A 19014-nucleotide genomic window follows, 5' to 3' on the forward strand; every position below is an offset into this window, starting at 1 on the left:
TCAGTGGGTTAAGGATCTGGCATTGCCATAAGCAGTGGTATAGGTCACAGATGTCGCTCAGATCCCACGTTGCTGTTGCTGTGGCTGTGGTGTAGGCCAGTGGCTATAGCTCCAATTTGACCCCTGGCCTGGGAACTTCCATATGCTGTGGGTGCAGCCCTAAAAAAATGACCGAGGAGTTCCCGTTGTGGCACAGCAGACATGAATCCGACTAGGAACCATGAGGTTTTGGGTTCGATCCCCGGCCTCACTCAGTGGGTTAAGGATCCGGCGTTGCCGTGAGCTGTGGTGTAGGTTGCAGATGACGCTTGGATCTGGCACTGCTGTAGCTCTGGCATAGACCGGCGGCAACAGCTCCGATTAGACTCCTAGCCTGGGAACTCCCATAGGCTGCAGGTGTGCCCCTAAAAAGACAAAAGACAAAAAATAAAAATAAAAATAAATAAATGACCAAAAAAAAAAAAAAATTAAGCAGCATGGGAAAGGAGAAACTTCCAGGAGGAATAAGCTGGATGATACTGGCTTCATCCTAAGCACCCATCTAGGTGACTTTGAGGAAGACATTTAATGTTTCAGGGTCCAGTTCTCTTGTTGGTAAAAAGAGAGAGTTGAACAATCTCATCTCTCAAGTCCAGTACAGATGAAAACATCTACAGAGTATGGTTTTTGATGACGTCTGCTTTATGCTATGTCAGCAATAAAGAAGAAACTCTCTTATGGCCAGACTGGAGGTCAGACTTTACGGGGGGCGGGGGGGGGGTTAAGCTGTGGTTCACATGGCCATTCTGAATATAATCATCAAGATCGTATATGTTTTACTGGATCAAAAGCTACACGAACTAAAATTTCAACCCTTCCTGACAACGTCTTCTCACTTCCATCCATTTGTACAGCTCTGGACAAAGAAACGGATCGAGAAGCACGATGTTCTCTTTGAAGAAATCATCCATCTGAATCAGAGCGAAGTGGATCAGTTACATCATGACTTCATTACCTCTGCTGTTGATCTAACTGGGTAATTTTTCTTTTCTATTTTAGGGCCGTACCTGTGGCACATGAAGTTCCCAGGCTAGGGGTCGAATCAGAGCTGTAGCTGCCGGCCTGCGCCACAGTCACAGCAACACCAGATCTGAGCCCTTAGAGCAACGCCGGATCCTCAACCCACCGAGGGAGGCCGGGAATTGAACCCATATCCTCATAGTTGGGTTCTTAACCCGTCGAACCCCAACAGGAACTCCCTGGGTAATTGTGTTTTAAAGAAACAATTTCTGGGGTGACTCCTATTTGCCTGATTACTTGGGACTTTTTAACTTAATGGGTTGGGTTCTTTAATATTTCATCTTCTTCCTTGTTTGGAATCACACCGTGATGGCCCAAGTTCTATCTCTCGATTTTAAGGACACGGAAAGGAATGAGCATTTCCTCATGTGTGCACACGGAGCTACCTGAGGTCACTCCAGGAGAGCAAACACACAACAAAACAAACAAAATGAACAGAAATACAACAAAAAGTCCCCTCAGACCCCAGACCTCTAGTCTGGAAAGACTTTAGTAAATAATAATCCTGTCCCGGTTCCTGCGAGGAGAAATGCAATAAAAACTGCAGCTATGAAGGAAAAACACAGACAGCTTGCTCATACTTAGCGAATAGTAAACAGAGAAAAAGCCACACAGCCAAATGCAGCTCAGACACCACCACCGAGGTCACGTAGGACTGGCGAGGTTGAAAAGGCCTCTGAAAATCCCTTTTTCCACTATTCTATATTGGTTCCAAACAGAGAGATGACACTCGGGGCTCAGGAGAGTAGAGGCCCCTGTCTGCATCCTTCGCAGAGCTGGCCTTTACCAGAGGCCTCTAAGACTGGCCCGGTCCTTATTCCTACATCCTAATGGAAGGCCGGAGCGAGAGGTCCTTTCTGTCCCATTGGGTTTGCTCTGATTTGATCCTCAAGGGAATGTGTTTACACAGAGAAAAGTGAGTATGTGTAGGATTTGGGGTTCTTTTATCTGGAGACCCGAGAGCCACCAGGAAGGAGAACTGGAGTAATATGTGGGAGCTGGTTCAGGGCCTGGTCTAGGCCAACCTTTCTGCAGTCTTGATTGTTTTTAAACCTATTTACACTTTAGTCTAATTTCTCTCTACTACGCTTAAAATCATCTCATCTGATTTTGCCCTCGGTGGAAATAGCATAATGGCTGCTAACTCCTTCCTGCTTAATATTCATGAAATATTCCTTTCCACTCCTAAAGTCTGCCTGAAAATACATTTTATGGAAGAAATACCAGTTCCCAGTTCCAGCAGCAGTTTAAGATGCTGGACTCGTGGGACACGTAGGATATGGGACAGGGGGATACATGAGGCATTTTCTTTCAGTTAACATCCAGAGCACGAGGCTTGGCCTGTAACATCCAGAATCCATGGGAAACTTTTAGCTCAGTTTGTGGATTCCTGAGGAACTGTCCTGGACGCTAGACCACCAACCTTTTGAACATGGATCGGCAGCCACGTGACGTGAGGGACCCGAGAAGGATTTCACTGGCCCCCCCAACACTGAGAGGCATATCTTCCATTCCTGCTTCCCTTCTTTACACAATTGAAACTTAATAAATACGGCCCTCAGAGTGCTATTACAAAGTTCTTGCCTGATAAAAGGATTTTACCTCATTTATTTTGGGGGAGTGCACTTCATTTTTAAGTTTTTTTATTTAAAACATTTTTATTGAAGTATAGTTGTTTCACAATATCATGTTAGTTTCAGGTACACAGCACAGTGACTCTCTCTCTCTCTCACACACACACACACACACACACACACGGAATAATTTTACAATAGTTTTCTTTTTTCTCTTTTTCTTTGTCCTCTAAACGCTGCCCTCCAGGGAGTTCCCCCTGTGGTGCAGTTGGTGAAGGATCCAGAGGGCTTAACTGCAGGGCTTGGGTCGCTGCTGTGGTGCAGGTTTGATCCCTGGTCCGGGAACTTCCATGTGCTGTGAGTGTAGTCCAAAAATAAATACATAAACCCTGCCTTCCAGTCTTTTCCCATGAAAAAACAGCAGAGAGGAACTAAAGCACAATGCATTCCAGAATGGTCTCCATCTATTCAGAATAAAAGTAAAATCCTCCAATACCTAAAACATCTATCGTCTTTATTCTACCCTTGAATCTTGATAAAATATGGCAATATCTACTCCGAGAAAATATCAAATCCACTTTCATGACTAACCAGTAATGTCTTTTCGATACAATGACTAATGCCTTTCTACGATGATACTCCTTTTTGAAGATAAATGCACTGAGGCACAACAAAAACAGAAAACCCTTTCCAAGACCTCAGTGTCTTTTCAGCAGTCAAGCCCATCTGGCTGTCTCTCAGACATGGGCTCAGGCTTGTGTTCCAAGACATAGAAGCATGACATATGCATGTGCACAGGGGCACGTGACACACACACACACACAGACACCTTTCCTACCTCATCAAATCCCATCTTGTCTGGATATTTAGGGACAACTGAGACAAACTGAGATGGTTCCATTGGAGGATGGTCGACTGGAAGACACAAGAAACATGAAGGGTGCTTTGTTAGTGAGAGGCTCAGGAAACAGCATTCCACCCGCAGGCCTGACCTCTCGGAACACAACCTGAATGTCCAGAACGTCCAGAACGTCCAGAACGAGGATAAGTGCTCAGCATTCTTCCAGGACCAAGTGGCTACACAAGAACCCTGATGGTCACAGCACTGGTTTGGAGAGCACTTGTTTCTATACAGATGGCACTATTTGCTCCATTTCACTTAAGACCGCTTTTAAAAGTATTTTGGGGGTACTTTAAGGTAATGATTACGGGTAAGGGCCCTGGAATCAGATGATCTGGGTCCAGACTTTGGACTGTGAGGGTCTGGAACAATTAGGTGACCTCTCTAAGCCCATTTCTTTGTGTGTAAAATTGGGATAATAAAAGTGTATCTCTTAGCATGTTATAAAATTTAAATAAGACCGACCTGCAAAGCACCAGCCATAGTAAATTAACACAGTAAATGCTCAATAACTCCCAGCTATTACTGACAGTGACCCCTGAGGAAAGAGCTCAGAAAGAGTCCAGACTTTTTTCTGAAGAATGCTCTTTCCTATACATTTAAAATTGTAAAACTCTGGGACTATTTTTCTTAGCCATCCATGAAGGTTTAGCTACCAATATTCAAAAGGTTGTTTATTTTAAAAACAAACTCACCTCTGAGGGCCAGCCCACATCCCAGAACTTGGTACAGGGCTAACGAGGAAGTTTCCAGATGGGAGAGAGGTCATATCTCAAGTAATTAAAGTTTTATTTATTTATTACGCCAAAAAAGTTTTCTTGGCCAACTGTATGTTTAAAAGATTGAAGGCAGTGTTGACTACGGAACCTGAGAAGGTCATGACAATGTTTGGCAATGCAAAAATTCAAAGCACTCATTTGATTTTCCTTAAAAACATAACAAAGGGAATTTCACATAAGAGCTGGTAACCGGGTTGTTTGAAGAGCCATCGTTGACGGCCATTGCTCCTGTTCAGCAGTATCCATTCCTCTCCATTTTGCACATTTGCAGGGTTTTTCCCCAACCTTGATGTTGGTCATGGCTACGCCATTCAACTCTCCAAACCCTCCTCCCACCCCTGCCCTGGTCGCCCCCCGATTATCTTAGTAGCACGTGTTAAAATGGAGAAACCAAAAATTTGACGCAGCCCAGAATGATGGGCCAACACACAGACCACTGCAGACTTTGCATGACAAGAAATGAGCCATTGTTATCTGAAGCCAGCAAGATTTTGGGCATTGTTCGATCTCCCAGGATAGCTTCGTCTGTCCTGATTGAGATGCTGTCCAAAGGGTATTATGGGTTTAACGTACCCTTCACTGGGACATTAAAGAGAAACCATGACATCCAGTTTCACTTATGATCAAATGATGTGAAACTGAGCAGGTAGTGAAAGAGGCTTCCCAAGCCAGACACGAGAGGTGATCTTCTTATTTCAACCCTGGCCCTCACTGACCCATTTCTATGAGAACGCGGTGCATGTGTTTCTGTTTCCATTAGCAGCCCAGGATATTTTGGTCCTCCCTGCCCCACCCGCCTCCATTAATTTCTTTTAAAATCAACAAATGATTGTGGGGCCACCATGTACAGGCTTAGGATTTTACGTGAGGGAAAAAAAAAAAAAAAAAAAAACACAAAAAAACAAGCTCTTTCCTGTTTGTGTTGTTTGAGGAGGTGTCTAGCTCTCCCCCTGTCGGGCCTTAGAGTTGGGAGGGGGGATGTATTTTGGGTTCCCCTTTCCACCCTGTGGGTCTCTGGCACTCACATGGCATGTCTGGCTCTACTGTTTCAGCCAAAGAGACTGCTTTTAGCCACTTTGCTTCCATCAAACACGGGCAGTCCCTGGGTTCACAGGACAAGTACTCCCCACAAAGCCACAAGTGACTGGCTCCTGAAAACCACCACTGAGCAGAAATATGAGACACGGGCCTGGGCTTTGTCCCGAAGGTAGAGTTAAGCCACAGGGGAAAACAGGAGATGATATTCATTAGACTTGAGATGCTCTCCTTGAGGGGAGAAGAGAAGTGTCTTTGCGGACATGATACTTGAAGATCAGGTGTGTCTCGGCTTCTGTTTGGGGTCATTTCTGACGGCAGCATGCGTAATTAATCCAGTCCCTCATCAAATCCCTCCCAAAACATGTCCCTCGCTGTACCACCAATGCGGATGTGCTTCACTAGTCCCTGGATCGTTCCAGGGTCTGGGAATGATAATAGCAGCGACTGGTGTAGAGGTCTTATTACTCACTGCACTCTGGGCTGTCCTCTTAGCATCTGTAATCACACTTATTTCATCTTCACCCCAGATACCACAGGATAGGTCTGGGTATCCCTAATTTTTACAGATGAGGAAACAAAGGCTTAAAAACATGCCCAAGCCTTTAAACAAAGGCTTAAAGAACATGCCTTTGGTCAAGGTCACAGGGCTGATTGAGTTGGTATTGGAACCAACTCCTGCACCTGAACCCTTAACCCAATGCCACCCTGCCCCCAGAGCCAGACCTTGGTAGACAGTGGCATCAAAGTAGCCTTGAGCAGCTGGGCTGGATTCACAAGAGCTCAGGGAAGTCCTTGTCCCTGAGTGATCATGATTGGTGGCTCTTTCCATAGTCTACATCCAGTGTACAATGTACCAGCCCAGTCAGACTCAGAAAAGTATGTGAGAGGTTGTGTTTGGACAAAATCCGAATAGTTCTCTATAGTTTTTTCCTGGACTTCTTCCATTGCTGCAGCCACCTCCCTAGCTCAGGTCCTCACGCTCACGCCTGGGCTGTTTTAATATTTTTCAAACACTCATACTTGCATGCTCTGAGTCTTGCCTCATTATAACGCATTATGCACATTGTTGCCAAAATAATCTTCTTGCTCAAGCACAGTTCTCTTCCTGACCCCAGGAGTCACATTTGGCACTTAAATGCTTTACAATTTGTTAAGTGATTTCATAGTCATCATGTCATTTTATCTTCATTATTGTTCTGGGGGGAGTTACTGTTTGTTTTTAAAGATATAGAAATTGAGACCACCCAGATATAGTCTTCCCCAAGGTCAAATAGTGAGTGACTGGCAGAGCTGGAACTCAGGTTGAGACCTTTTGACTTCAGATCCAATATTCCTATTAACCTTTACATGGCATTCTGCTGCCTCAAAATGTCATTACGGAGAACAGGCACCTAAGATTTCCCACCTGCCTTGCACTGATCTGCACGACCATCTCCTCAGCCCTCCCAACCCATTTACCACTATTGCTTTTACAGGATCTGCCCTCCTGTCATGCATCCCTGCATTTTCTGTACAGCTGCTAATGTACTACTTAAGTAAGAACATGAAGAGCAATGGGCACAGTGCTTTTTGAAGTGTTAGCCATCATTGCTGTTATCCCCCATCTCCACGCAACCCAAACTCTTCTACGCTGATCTCTAGAAACTCCAGTCTGAAGTTCATAGACTCCCTGGCATTTTCAGTCTCTTCGCTTTTTCTGAATGTCTCTTTGTCTTTTTGTTTTGACCAAAACTTGGGCTATCCTTTGAAGATGCCTCCCTTTCAGCTGCTGGGGTGGAAGCTGATTTTTCTCATTTCCTCTGGCTCACTCCAAACTGTTTCTCTTTCATCCTTCAAAAACTCCAGCTTCTTGGAAGCATGTTTTAGCCCTCTGTCCCTCTGAATCATGCTCCCTCAGCCACTGATGCCTCTGACCTCTGGATCATGGTCTCACTTGTCCCACCATCATTCTTAGACGCCTCAGCATCCACATGGCGATCCATCCAACAGCCAACAATCTAGTGCCAACATTCTTTCAGTGACCCATGACCATGTCTGCATCCATCACACCCTTCTTATCCTCACTCCCATCAGTAACCAACCCAGATTTCATGCTCTAGGACTCTAACCATCTCTTGTAAAGACCCTTGATTCCCTCCCATTGATCTTGCTTGGTGTAACCCCAATCCTGGTTAAACTCGATTGTCTACTTAGCACCAAGAAGAACACTGAGAGAAATTCACTTCCAAATGACAATCACAGATGTCAAACTGGCACTTAATACTGCCACATGATGTAACCGGAAATTTACTCTCCCATTCTGAGAGATGTGTCTTATACCTTGTCCTCACACTGAAATCTTTGACATCTCTCTTCAGCTGATGACTGGACTACATATGTCATAGAGAAAATGTTTAAAGTCAAATTAGACCTACCTTTTCCTTGCACCTCAAGTCTACAAACCCAGCTGCATCTGTACCTACACATTTTGCCTTCCCATCTGCTACAGCATCCCTCTTCCATCTAGAACTTATTTTCTCAAGAACTTTAGCCTTGAGATGGTCTTTTCTACAGGATGAATTTTCCTTATATATTGGATTTTTCATATTATCATACAAACATTCTAAAAATCCTATCTTTAAAAAAATAAATGGGAGTTCCTGTCATGGCTCCGTGGAATAGAATCTGACTAGCACCCATGAGGATGCAGATTTGATCCCTGGCCTCACTCAGTGGGTTAAGGATTCAACATTGCCATGAGCTGTGCTGTAGGTTGCAGACACGGCTTGGATCTGGTGTTGCTGTGGCTGTGATGTAGGCCAGCAGCTACAGCTCCCATCTGACCCCTATCCTTGGAACCTCCATATTGCCGCAGGTGCAGCCTTAAAAAGACAAAAGAAAAGAAAAGAATCTCTCCCTTGATCTCTCTCTCTCTTACAGCCTATTTCTCTATTTCCTGTGCCAACAAGATTCTACTTGCTCATCGCCGCATGGCTCTCTCTTCAGCCCACTCAGTGGCTTTGTCCCCATCATTGCACTGACGTGGTTCTTATCAAGGTCATCACAGATCTCTATCTTGAGAGAACCAAGGATCAGTTCCCTTTTCTCATTTTACTGGACTTCTCAACAGCATCTGGCTCCTTCTTGAAACACGTCTCAATTTTTCCTTCCAGATTTCTGGCTGTTTTTCTCCCCAGGGATCTGTCCTCCACCCTCTCCTCTTCTTTTTCAATGTTCTCCTACTAAACAAGTTCACACTGTCCTATGGCTTCAAGTATCCTTTTAATGCTGATGACTCTCAAATGTCTTTCCAACTGGAGTCTCTTCCCTGAACTCCAGATCCGTATACCCAAATACCTCCTAACTCCTCCATTCAGAGGTCTAATAAAAACCTTACACTTACAAGACCAAAGCTCCCCCCCCCTCCCAAATCTTTCCCCATAAAGCCTTTCCCACTTCATTAAATGGTTTACGAGGCCAAAATCCAGGAGTCATCCTTGATTCCTTTCTTTCCTTCTTGGGCTGTATACAGGTCTGTCTAAGTCCTGTTGGCTCTATCCCCCAAACAAACGCCTAATCCACATGCTTCTGTCACCTCCCTGCTACAGTTTGCGTTCCGGCCACCATCATCTCCACCAAGAGAGATGTACTGGGCCCCCTACACTCTAGTATCCACACCACAGCCTGGGTGATTTAGCTAAATGCATAAATGGCATCATGCCACTCTCCCTTCCCCACCCACCGCAAGTCCCATTACTCTCAGAATAAAATCCAACTCCCTTACTGTGGCCACAAGATTCTGCATGATCTGGATACTTCTGTCATGACTCCGTCTCCTTCTACTCAACTTCTCACTCTGAAATTCCAAACACACTGGCTTTTTGTTTCTGGAGTACCCCCAGGCTCTTTCCTCATAGCCTTTGCATGTGCAAAGGTTCTTGATGCTCAAAACACTTCCCCCAAATATTCATGTGGCTGCTTCCTTAATATAGTGTATATTTCTATGTGTTGGAGTATAAATTCCTTGACAGCAGAACTTCTGCTGTTTCAGTTCACGGCTATATCTCCAGCATCTGATCTGGAACATAGTATGTGTTTAATAAATCCTAATAGCCTGACTGTCTCTTCTAAAGCCTTCCTTGCATCCTTACTAGGATGTTAGGCTAGGCATTATGCTTTAGCTGGGTGTTCAAAGATGACAACAATTAAGCTACCCCAGCCCTCAAACTTTATTGCCTTCTACTGTTTAAAGCCAGCTCTCATCCAGAGTGAGAATGCTTTTCAAACAGTATCTTTGCTCAGTTTGCTTCCTTGTTTATAGTGCTCTCATCATATTACCTGCCTTGTTTAAACACCACACTTCTCGCCAAGCCCAGGCTTTCCTAGATCATATCAGCCCACAGCAGTCTCTCCTTCCTCCAAATTCCTGTTGCCCTTATATCTTCTTTCACAAAGCACTAGGTGGCATCAGTGGGGTCTTTTTTTAAATGTCTTTCCTGTCTCCCCAGTTAAATAAAAATACTGAAAGCAGAGAATTGGTTGTAAAATATTTTGAATCACTCATTCCCTCAAAGAGTGACATATAGGCAGTCAATGTTTGTACATGAATATTATGCCTCTTCTAATGCTTTAATTGTTTATAGTCAATTAGCAGCCATTTATTAACTTCCCATTAGGTTCCAAACACTGTGCAAAGTACTTTTCTTTCTTTTTTTTTTTTTTTTTTTTTGCTTTTTAGGGCCGCACCTGTGGCATATGGAAATTCCCAAGCTAGAGGTTGAACCAGAGCCACAGCTGCCGGCCTACACCACAGCCACAGGAACACAGGATCCGAGCTGCATCTGTAACCTAGACCACAGCTCACGGCAATGCCAGATCCTTAACCCACCAAGCGGGGCCAGGGATTGAACCTGCATCCTCATGAATACTAGTCAGGTTCATTACTACTGAGCCACCACAGGAACTCCCACTGTGCAAAGTGCTTTTAACATCCCGTTCATCTTTCCTGAGGACACTTGACAAATATGGTTTCATCATCACCAGCCTTTCATTAATCCTACCTAGGCCTTCTGTCTATGATTCTGCATTGTTACCCTCCAAGGTTTATTTTCCAATTATTTTATCATGCAAATTATGTTCTACCTTTTAACATACAGAATCTGAAATTTTTAAAAAAATTATAATGAGAGAAGATAAACATAAGAATGAAATAAAATGCCAAATATAAAATGCCTTGCACGAGAGCTGGTATGTCCAGGGGATCAATAATGACAGCTACAACTTACAGGTTCTTCCCAAATGCACTCTATCTGCTTAGCATAGTGCTGTGCATATTTCTAACCATTAAAATCAGTATTGACAGAGTGTATCCTTCTGTGTACAGAGAACTTTCTATGCTCCCAATTACAAGGGGAGAAAGGAAGGCAAGGGTCTGGTCTGCCTCTCTGATCTGACATCTACTTGGAGTCAAGACTGACAGCCATGGACGGGGGATGAGAAGGGCAAGCACGTTACCAAGCTGTTGAACGGAGGCCTGATTACCAGCAACGCCTCACTGTTCCAGGGAGTTGATGTACATTGTTTTATTTGTTCCTCGCAACACAGCAGAGTCAGGGATGATCCTCACCCCACAGACAAAGAGACTAAAGCTCTGAGAGGCTGAGTCTTTCTTTATACATGGCAGAGCCTGGGTTCAAGTCCATTATTCCGGCCTCATGTTCAGTGTTCTTTGTATTATAGTCTTTATTCATTTGCTCCTTCTTTCATTCACTAAACTGGTCACATATTCAGCAAATATTTGTCCATCAGCAATTACATGCCATGGACTGTGTGAGGTGTTTGGGTGAGAAAGCAGTAAGATACTGCCTTGGCATCTAGGGTCTGGAACACAGAGAAGAGGCAGAGATGGTATATATCAAGAAATTCACAAAAGAAATTCCTAAGGGCTGGTTCTAGAAATACTATCCCAGTGAATGAGCTGCCTACTAAGGCTTCATTCCCCCCCATGAATACTGTCTCATCCCCACTATCTCTATCGTTCCCTGTATGCATAGAGAACGGTAATGATCTCTTGCTTCTTTTTTCCAACTCAGGGACACTGAGACCAGGAAAGACCAAATGGCGTGCAAACTATTCTTTGCCTCAGCAGCCAAGGTGGTACTGTCAGGAGTGCTTTGCTCTCCATCCCAGCTGTAGTCTACGGATGTTCAATGATACCGACACGTCACTGATACGTTGGGCTGACTGGTGTTTTGCAAACAGAATCCTGTGCAAATATGGTAGAAGAGCTTGCTACTTAAAAGAATCTTCTGATGAATCTTTGTGCTTATGATTGTCTTCCTTACCTTCTGGTCCCAAATGGTTCTTAAAAGAAAAATCTCTGCTTTCTCTCTCTGTCTTTGCTTTTTAATGACCTCTCCAACACTTTGAATTCTGAGTCAGCCTTTTCTGACACGATTCCTGTTATGGAAACTAGCTGAAAAAACCTGCTGGACTCTTTTCTGGTCCTTATCTACTTCGACTGCCTTCCACCTCTCATGCTCCTGTTTTCTTGAAATTCTTGATATTACATTATCTTCTTGATGAATCCAAACACATCATCTTTAGGCATAATAGAACCCAGGTCCAGATTCATCTCTCCATTTACTCACTGGGCATCCTCGACTGAACTCATTCATTCATTCAGTTACTAGCTAAATATTTACTGGGTACCTACAAGGTGGCAGGCAATGGGCTACATCTCAAGACTACCATGAACGAGGAATTTATGGTCTGGGGGCGGGGAGTAGTAAATAGATCTCACAGGCAACTCACTGGGTCTAAAAATGAACTCATGATGGTTCTTTGCAAATGTCCCCTCTAATCCACAGGTATTTAAAATTCCTACAGTCATACCAGACACTCCAGACAGAACTCAAAAGTTTTCCTCTGCCTCCCTTTTGCTCATCCGCAAACTCTTGGCTACGTCCTTTCAAGTCAACGTCATAATCATGTTGCATCGTCATTCCCACTGCTCCAGCCCTAGCTCAGATGCTCACCATCTTTTGCCTAGTCTACTGTGTGATGTCCAAAGTGGTCCCTTCACCTCTGGCCTGAGGCCAGCATCCACTGCCCATCCTGCTCCAGCCATACTTCTCCCATCACGTGTGTGACCATTCTAAATCCAGATTTCAACTTGTCATTTATCGGCTAAAACCCTTTAAAAACACCCCTTCTTCCAGGAAAACACCTTCTCATACATTAGAGGCCCTTCTAACTGGGCTCCTGCCCACCTTCCAGCCTCACCTCCCACTGAGCCTCCCAGTCACCGCCACTGCCCAAGTACGCAAACCCTACACTCCAGCAGGAATGATAACAGTTTCTCAGATACTTCGTGAAAACTCAGTGCCCACATTCCCTCCTTTGGGTAGTGATTCCAACATCCTCCCAGGCAGACTGCATTTGTTATTTCTCCTTCAGGCACCACTGCACATTATACCTAATAATTAGTGTAGCCCCGATTACTGAGCTACATCCAAGGCTACATCATCCCAGACCCAGAGGCAATATCGATACGGGGTTTAAGAAGCTGAGCTCTGGAGATAGCAAGACTGGTTCATATCCCAATCAGCCATTCATTTACCAGAAGGATTCAGAGCGAGATAAACGCTCTACATGCCAGTTTCTTCATCTTTAACATGGGGATAATCAAACCCCTTTCACTGAGCTGTCTTACAGATTAATGAGACAAAGTACAGAAATATGTTTAGCATGGCATCTGGTATATCAAGCTATTATTAAGTTGAAGTCATAATTATTGTTTTTGTTAGAAGACATTTTATCTATACCATGGCGAATTTGCCCGCAAACCCTGGGTGTTTAATCTTTATTTCACAACTAAGGAGGTTAGATTACTTGCCCCAAGTCATGTAATTAGAGAGCAGCCATGTGAGAGTTTAAAACCACAAACCACCACTATGGCCCTCTTGACACTGTGTGACATGTATTTGCTCTGGACCCAGCTCTCCACCTGGATGGGAAGCTGCATAGGCGCAAAGGCTTTGGCAGACTCATATAATTCCACAGGGGAAAAGTTTAAGACTGCACGAACACACGAACAACTACGTTTCAGCCAAGGCAGATTGATGGTTGTGAGATGCCAGTCCTGGGAGAGGGCAGAAGAGGCTGGTATGGTCCTGCTGGCAACGGAACCAGAGCCGTCACCAGACCCCGGGATCACTCACTCATTGCTTCTATCTGCACATGGATGAGGTTCTCGAGGTCCTCCTGCAGCGTCTGATGGGGCTTCAGGGGGATGGGCAGGTAGCCGTAGTGCTCTGTGTTGCAGAGGTACATCTGGATGCCTGAGGACACAAGAGAGGGACACAACTGGCCAATCAGAAAACACATTTCTTAGCTCTACAATGACGACAGAGGAAAAGGAGACTAGACTGTGGCCGAGGCTGCATTTGGCACTGAAACCGCATGAGTAGTGGGTTCAGGCAGGGTAGGCAGACCTCAAAAAATGCTCCTTTATTGAGAAAGGACAACACAGAATTGGGGGCAAATAAAAAACTTGGGCCATTCTTCAGCTTAGAGGAAATTGATTTTTTTTTCTTTCTGAAGAGAAAGCATCCTTGTGGCCTGAAATGAACACTAAAGGCACGAAGGGATCAAAAAGGAGGCAAGGAATTCCCGTTCCAGAGAACAGAATGGAACGCTGTAATCCACCTACAGGAAATAAAGAGAAAATGAGGACTAAAAGTCACATTTGATATGAAAGCAAACAGGAAAATCCTGTAAGACTGACAGATTATTAAAGCTAACTCTAGGCATATGTAGAACAAAAAAATAAAAAACAAAGGACGCTGAAAATTTTCCATTGATTCTCCATGGTTTGATTTCTTTTCTTAGCAGGTATGGATTGAAGTCAATCAACAATGAAACTTCGATAACAGGGTCCAAAAGGGACAAAAGAAAGTACATTTCACGTCACGTTACGAACCTGCAGCATGATAATACTAGAGACCTGTGACAGTCCCCTTGTTTTCAATACCTGTCTTCACAGCCCTGGCTGGCTAACTTTATAAGAGTCATAGAGCATCTGTATTCAACCAGGTCGCTAGGGATAGTGGAGTCAAGAAGGTCTCTGGGCGATCCAGCAACTGACGGTCGTGACAAGTGGAAAGATGGCTTAGGTCAAAGAATGAGTTTGCCAAGCTCTGATCTCTGTGCCCAAGCTTCTGATTTGTTAATTTCTCTAATCACCTACAATTACCTGCAGAGCAACTTCTCTATTTTGCACAGATGAAATCTCCTCCAGACAGCTGCATCACCCACCAAATCACGTGAAGCTGTCTCATGGCATTAACAGAGAAGAACGGACAAAGAAAAGAGCTTCTGTCCTCCCCTCTCCTGAATCTGGCTCCCACCAGGGCTGGTCCAGCAGGCACTGTCACTTCTCTTGCCTTCCCCAAGTGAACTCACTAGCCCTACTGTTTGCAGACCCGAATGCTTCTGAGAAATGGCAAAACTAAACGGACTCTCTTGCACAGTCGTGGTGATTTCAGGAAACAGAAGGAAAATGATTTAATGTTTAGGTTGCCCCTCTATCCTAATGAGGTAAGTCATTTTACCATTCAACTTTCCAAAGCTTCAGGGAAAAGGAGAGATGAGATCTAGCCAAGCTATCCATCAAGTGTGAGGGAACAAGAAAAGCATTTTCAGATCAGCAAGGTCACAAATATTTACTTGCTGTCACACCTCCTCCAATGATGACTGGATGAAGGAGGAAAGGAGGATTGGGGGAAGGAATGGAGGAGCATGAAGGTCCCCAAAAAACCAAGGAAGGTGTGAGACCTAGTAAACAGGAGAGTCAGCAGAGAAGAAAAGAAGAGAACGTGGCAGGTCAGCAGCTATGGCACCTCTCAGATTAGAGAACATTGGGAGGCTGCAGGAGAGACATCTTCACACACACACACACACGTGCAAAACATTTGCCAGGAGTTCCCTGGTGGCTCAATGGGTTGAGGATCTAGCAGCATCGCTGCCTGGTGCAGGTTTGATCCCTGGCCTGGGAACTTCTACATGCAGTAGGCATGGCCAAAAATTAAAAACAAAAACAAAAAGCACAGGAGTTCCCGTTGTGGCACAGCAGAAATGAATCTGACTGGTAACGATAAGGTTGTGGGTTCAATCCCTGGTCTTGCTCAGTGGGTTAAGGATCTAGTGTTGCCATGAGCTGTGGTGTGTAGGTCCCAGATGCGGCTTAGATCCTGTGTCACTGTGGCTGTTGTGTAGGCCAGCAGCTAGAGCTGTGATTGGACCCCTAGCCTGGGAACCTCCATATGCCATGGGGTCGGCCCTAAAAAGCAAAAAATAAATTAAAACTAAATAAATTAAAACAACAAAAACAAAAAAAGAACATCTACTAAATCTGATCATTCTAAGAGGAGTTTTAGACAATTAGGGATTAATATGGAACTGTATTAGTAAAAATAAAACTAAGCAAATATAAAAGGCAATTGTTAAGTTAGATGTGAAGGGAAAAATAACCATAGTCTATAAGTAGAATTAGGCTCACATGATTATAGCGACCAAAACACACAGAGTTCCCCGCTGTGGTGCAACGGGATCTGCCATGTCCTGGGATCACTGGGAGGAGGCAGGTTGGATCTCCGGCCTGGTACGGTGGGTTAAGGATCCAGTGTTGTCGCAGTTGCGGCTTGGGTGGAAACTGTGGCTCCAGATCTGTTCTGATCCCTGGCCTGGGAACTCCATATGCAACAGGGTGGCCAAAAACAAAAACCACTGACCGTCGCTCTATCTTTTTTTTTTTTTTTTTTTTTTAAACTTTATTTATTTATTTTTTTGGCTGCACCCACTGCATATGGAAGTTCCCAGGCCAAGGATCAAATCTGAGCTGCAACTGCAGCCTATACCACAGCTGCAGCAACATCGGATCCATAATCCACTGTATGGGGCCAGAAATCCAACCCATGCCACAGCAATGACCCAAGCTGCTGCAGAGACAGTTGCTGGATTCTTAACCTGTTGCACCACAGCAGGAACTCCAATCAGACTGTTTTTTTTTTTTTTTTTTTTTTTTTTTGTCTTTTTGTCTTTTGTTGTTGTTGTTGTTGCTATTTCTTGGGCTGCTCCCACGGCATATGGAGGTTCCCAGGCTAGGGGTTGAATCAGAGCTGTAGCCACCGGCCTACGCCAGAGCCACAGCAACGCGGGATCCGAGCCGCGTCTGCAACCTACACCACAGCTCACAGCAACACCGGATCCTTAACCCACTGAGCAAGGCCAGGGACCGAACCCGCAACCTCATGGTTCCTAGTCGGATTCGTTAACCACTGCGCCACGACAGGAACTCCCCCATCACTCTATCTTAAATTACCATGGAACTATATCAAGAGGACAGGGCAAGGGGAAGAAAGCATTTGCGTGCAGTGGGCAGCTGGAGGGGAAAGAAATAACTCCTCCTCTTCAGTAGTGGAATAAATAGATACTGCCTAAAGCGAAACCAGAAAATCGAGAAGTAGCATTATAAGGATGCTATTTAGAAGCATGCTGTGAATATTGTACTTGTGTCACCATCTGGAAGAGTTCAAGTGTCTGTCTTCAAGATATAATACTGGGAAGTGATACGCAGGGGACTTTTCATTTTATAATGAACTGTGTGGGACTATTTGAACTCTTTCAACTATGTGCCTGGATAATTGGATAAGAAAGTAAAAAATTTAAAAGGAAATGTATTGATAATTAGATAAAGTCTAGGAAGGCATCTGGTACTCTTGGTGAAAGCTAATTTGGGGGCAATTTTCTCTTTGAAAAGAAAGGTGACAGACACGACACCTTGAAGGCCTGTTCTTCTCTTATGAAGACAGCAAACATTTGCTTGTACACACACAGGACTTACCATTGTGAAGCTGTGATTGTCCAAGGTTACACGGTAAGTCAAATCTTTGTCCCTGAAGGGCCAAGGTCAAGTGTCTCTCTTCCAAAGACTTAGGCTTTGGAAGCTGAGTCTCAGAACCAATAATCACCTTGGAGGCACTTTTGATGATTCCTCGTGATGATCTGCCTGCCTGTCACCCACATCTCTCGCTCCTTTGGACTCACAGCTGACATGGGGAGGGTGACTGGCTGGCGCCAGAAATGGTTACTGTGGCCACGATACACAGCCCAGCTCACCAGCCACAGCAGGAAGTGAACTCCCAACCCCAGCCTCATTATGGCCACAGAGACTCGCCTCTGACCCTGTGCTCTCTGCTTGGGCTCGATGGGCAGCCACGGCCCAGCCCCCCAACACGCTTCAATCACTCCTCTCACTCACCACCCACGCGTGGCAACACATAGAGTTGGAGGTGAAAGATTATAGGTCAAAATTTGTGGGGAGGTGGCCCTGCCTGGGGCGTGTGGATCCTTTGTTTCCATTTGGACATTTAGAAGATGATACTCCGGAGTTCCCGTCGTGGCGCAGTGGTTAACGAATCCGACTAGGAACCATGAGGTTGCAGGTTTGGTCCCTGCCCTTTCTCAGTGGGTTAAGGATCTGGTGTTGCCGTGAGCTGTGGTGTAGGTCACAGACGTGGCTCTGGCATAGGCCAGTGGCTACAGCTCCGATTCGACCCCTAGCCTGGGAACCTCCATATGCCGCAGGTGCTGCCCAAAGAAATAGCAAAAAAGACAAAAAAAAAAAAAAAAAGAAGATGATACTCCAAGCCACCTGAGACAGCTAGAGAGCATCACAAGAGTGAAGACCACAGAATATAAACCATCTTTCATCAAGACTCTTCAAGAGAGAAGGGAAGCCCTTTGCTTTGAACCCAAGAGGGAAAGGCTCAGAAATACCTCACAGGCTATGCAGGACCCCAGGCTCATCCATGTCTCTTCTAAAAATACTTCCAGATGAATAAAAGTGCTACCTTGGAGTTCCTGTCGTGGCTCAGTGGTTAACGAATCCGACTAGGAACCATGAGGCTGAGGGTTCAATCCCTGGTCTTGCTCAGTGGGTTAAGGATCCCATGTTGCTGTGAGCTGTGGTGTAGGTTGCAGATGCGGCTCGGATCCCATGTTGCTGCGGCTCTGGCATAGGCTGGCGGCTACAGCTCCGATTGGACCCCTCGCCTGGGAACCTCCATATGTCGTGGGAGTGGCCCAAGAAAAGGCAAAAAGACAAAAAAATAAATAACTAAAATAAAAGTGCTGCCTTAGAACCACACAACTGTCAGGAAAGCTCTTTCATTCCCTGCAAATGACAGTCATTCTTTCCTCCTGTGATTCCTGCCTTGTTCACAGTTGGTACCACTGATCTGACCCTCAGCTTTTTTTTTCTTTGTCTTTTGAGGGCTGCACCCAAGGCACATGGAAGTTCCGGGCTAGGGGTCGAATAGGAGTTATAGCTGGTGGCCTATGCCACAGCCACAGCAATGCGGGATCCGAGCCACATCTGCAGCCTACACCACAGCTTTCAGCAACACCAGATCCTTAACGCACTGAGCGAGGCCAGGGATGGAATTCATGTCCTTATGGATACTAGTCAAGTTCCTTACCACTGAGCCACGAGGGGAACTCCCTGACCCTCAGCCATCACAACAGCTATTACTTACATTTCCACATGTAAAGCTCTTATCTCACCAACTATCACAGAGCCCGAACACCATGATAGACATGGCAGGAAAGCCTAGAGGACTGC

At 45.0% G+C, this 19014-nt stretch overlaps 1 protein-coding gene across 2 annotated transcripts in view; it reads right to left on the reverse strand.

Moving 5' to 3' along the window:
- The window catches only part of COLGALT2 (collagen beta(1-O)galactosyltransferase 2), a 142645-nt gene that overhangs the window by 29773 nt on the left and 93858 nt on the right, over positions 1 to 19014 (reverse strand). For both annotated transcript variants that reach the window (XM_084977964.1, XM_003482738.5), the window contains 2 exons: positions 13553 to 13672; positions 3472 to 3548 (listed from right to left, as the gene is read on the reverse strand). In XM_084977964.1, the coding sequence (XP_084834090.1) occupies positions 3472 to 3548; positions 13553 to 13672 (197 nt within the window). The remainder of the gene's footprint in view (positions 1 to 3471; positions 3549 to 13552; positions 13673 to 19014) is intronic.

The sequence above is a fragment of the Sus scrofa genome, chromosome 9 (assembly GCF_054392235.1).
Source record: "Sus scrofa isolate SSC_HxYL_T2T_F1_AM1 chromosome 9, Sscrofa_HxYL_maternal_Yorkshire_Landrace_v2.0, whole genome shotgun sequence".
Lineage (NCBI taxonomy): Eukaryota > Metazoa > Chordata > Mammalia > Artiodactyla > Suidae > Sus > Sus scrofa.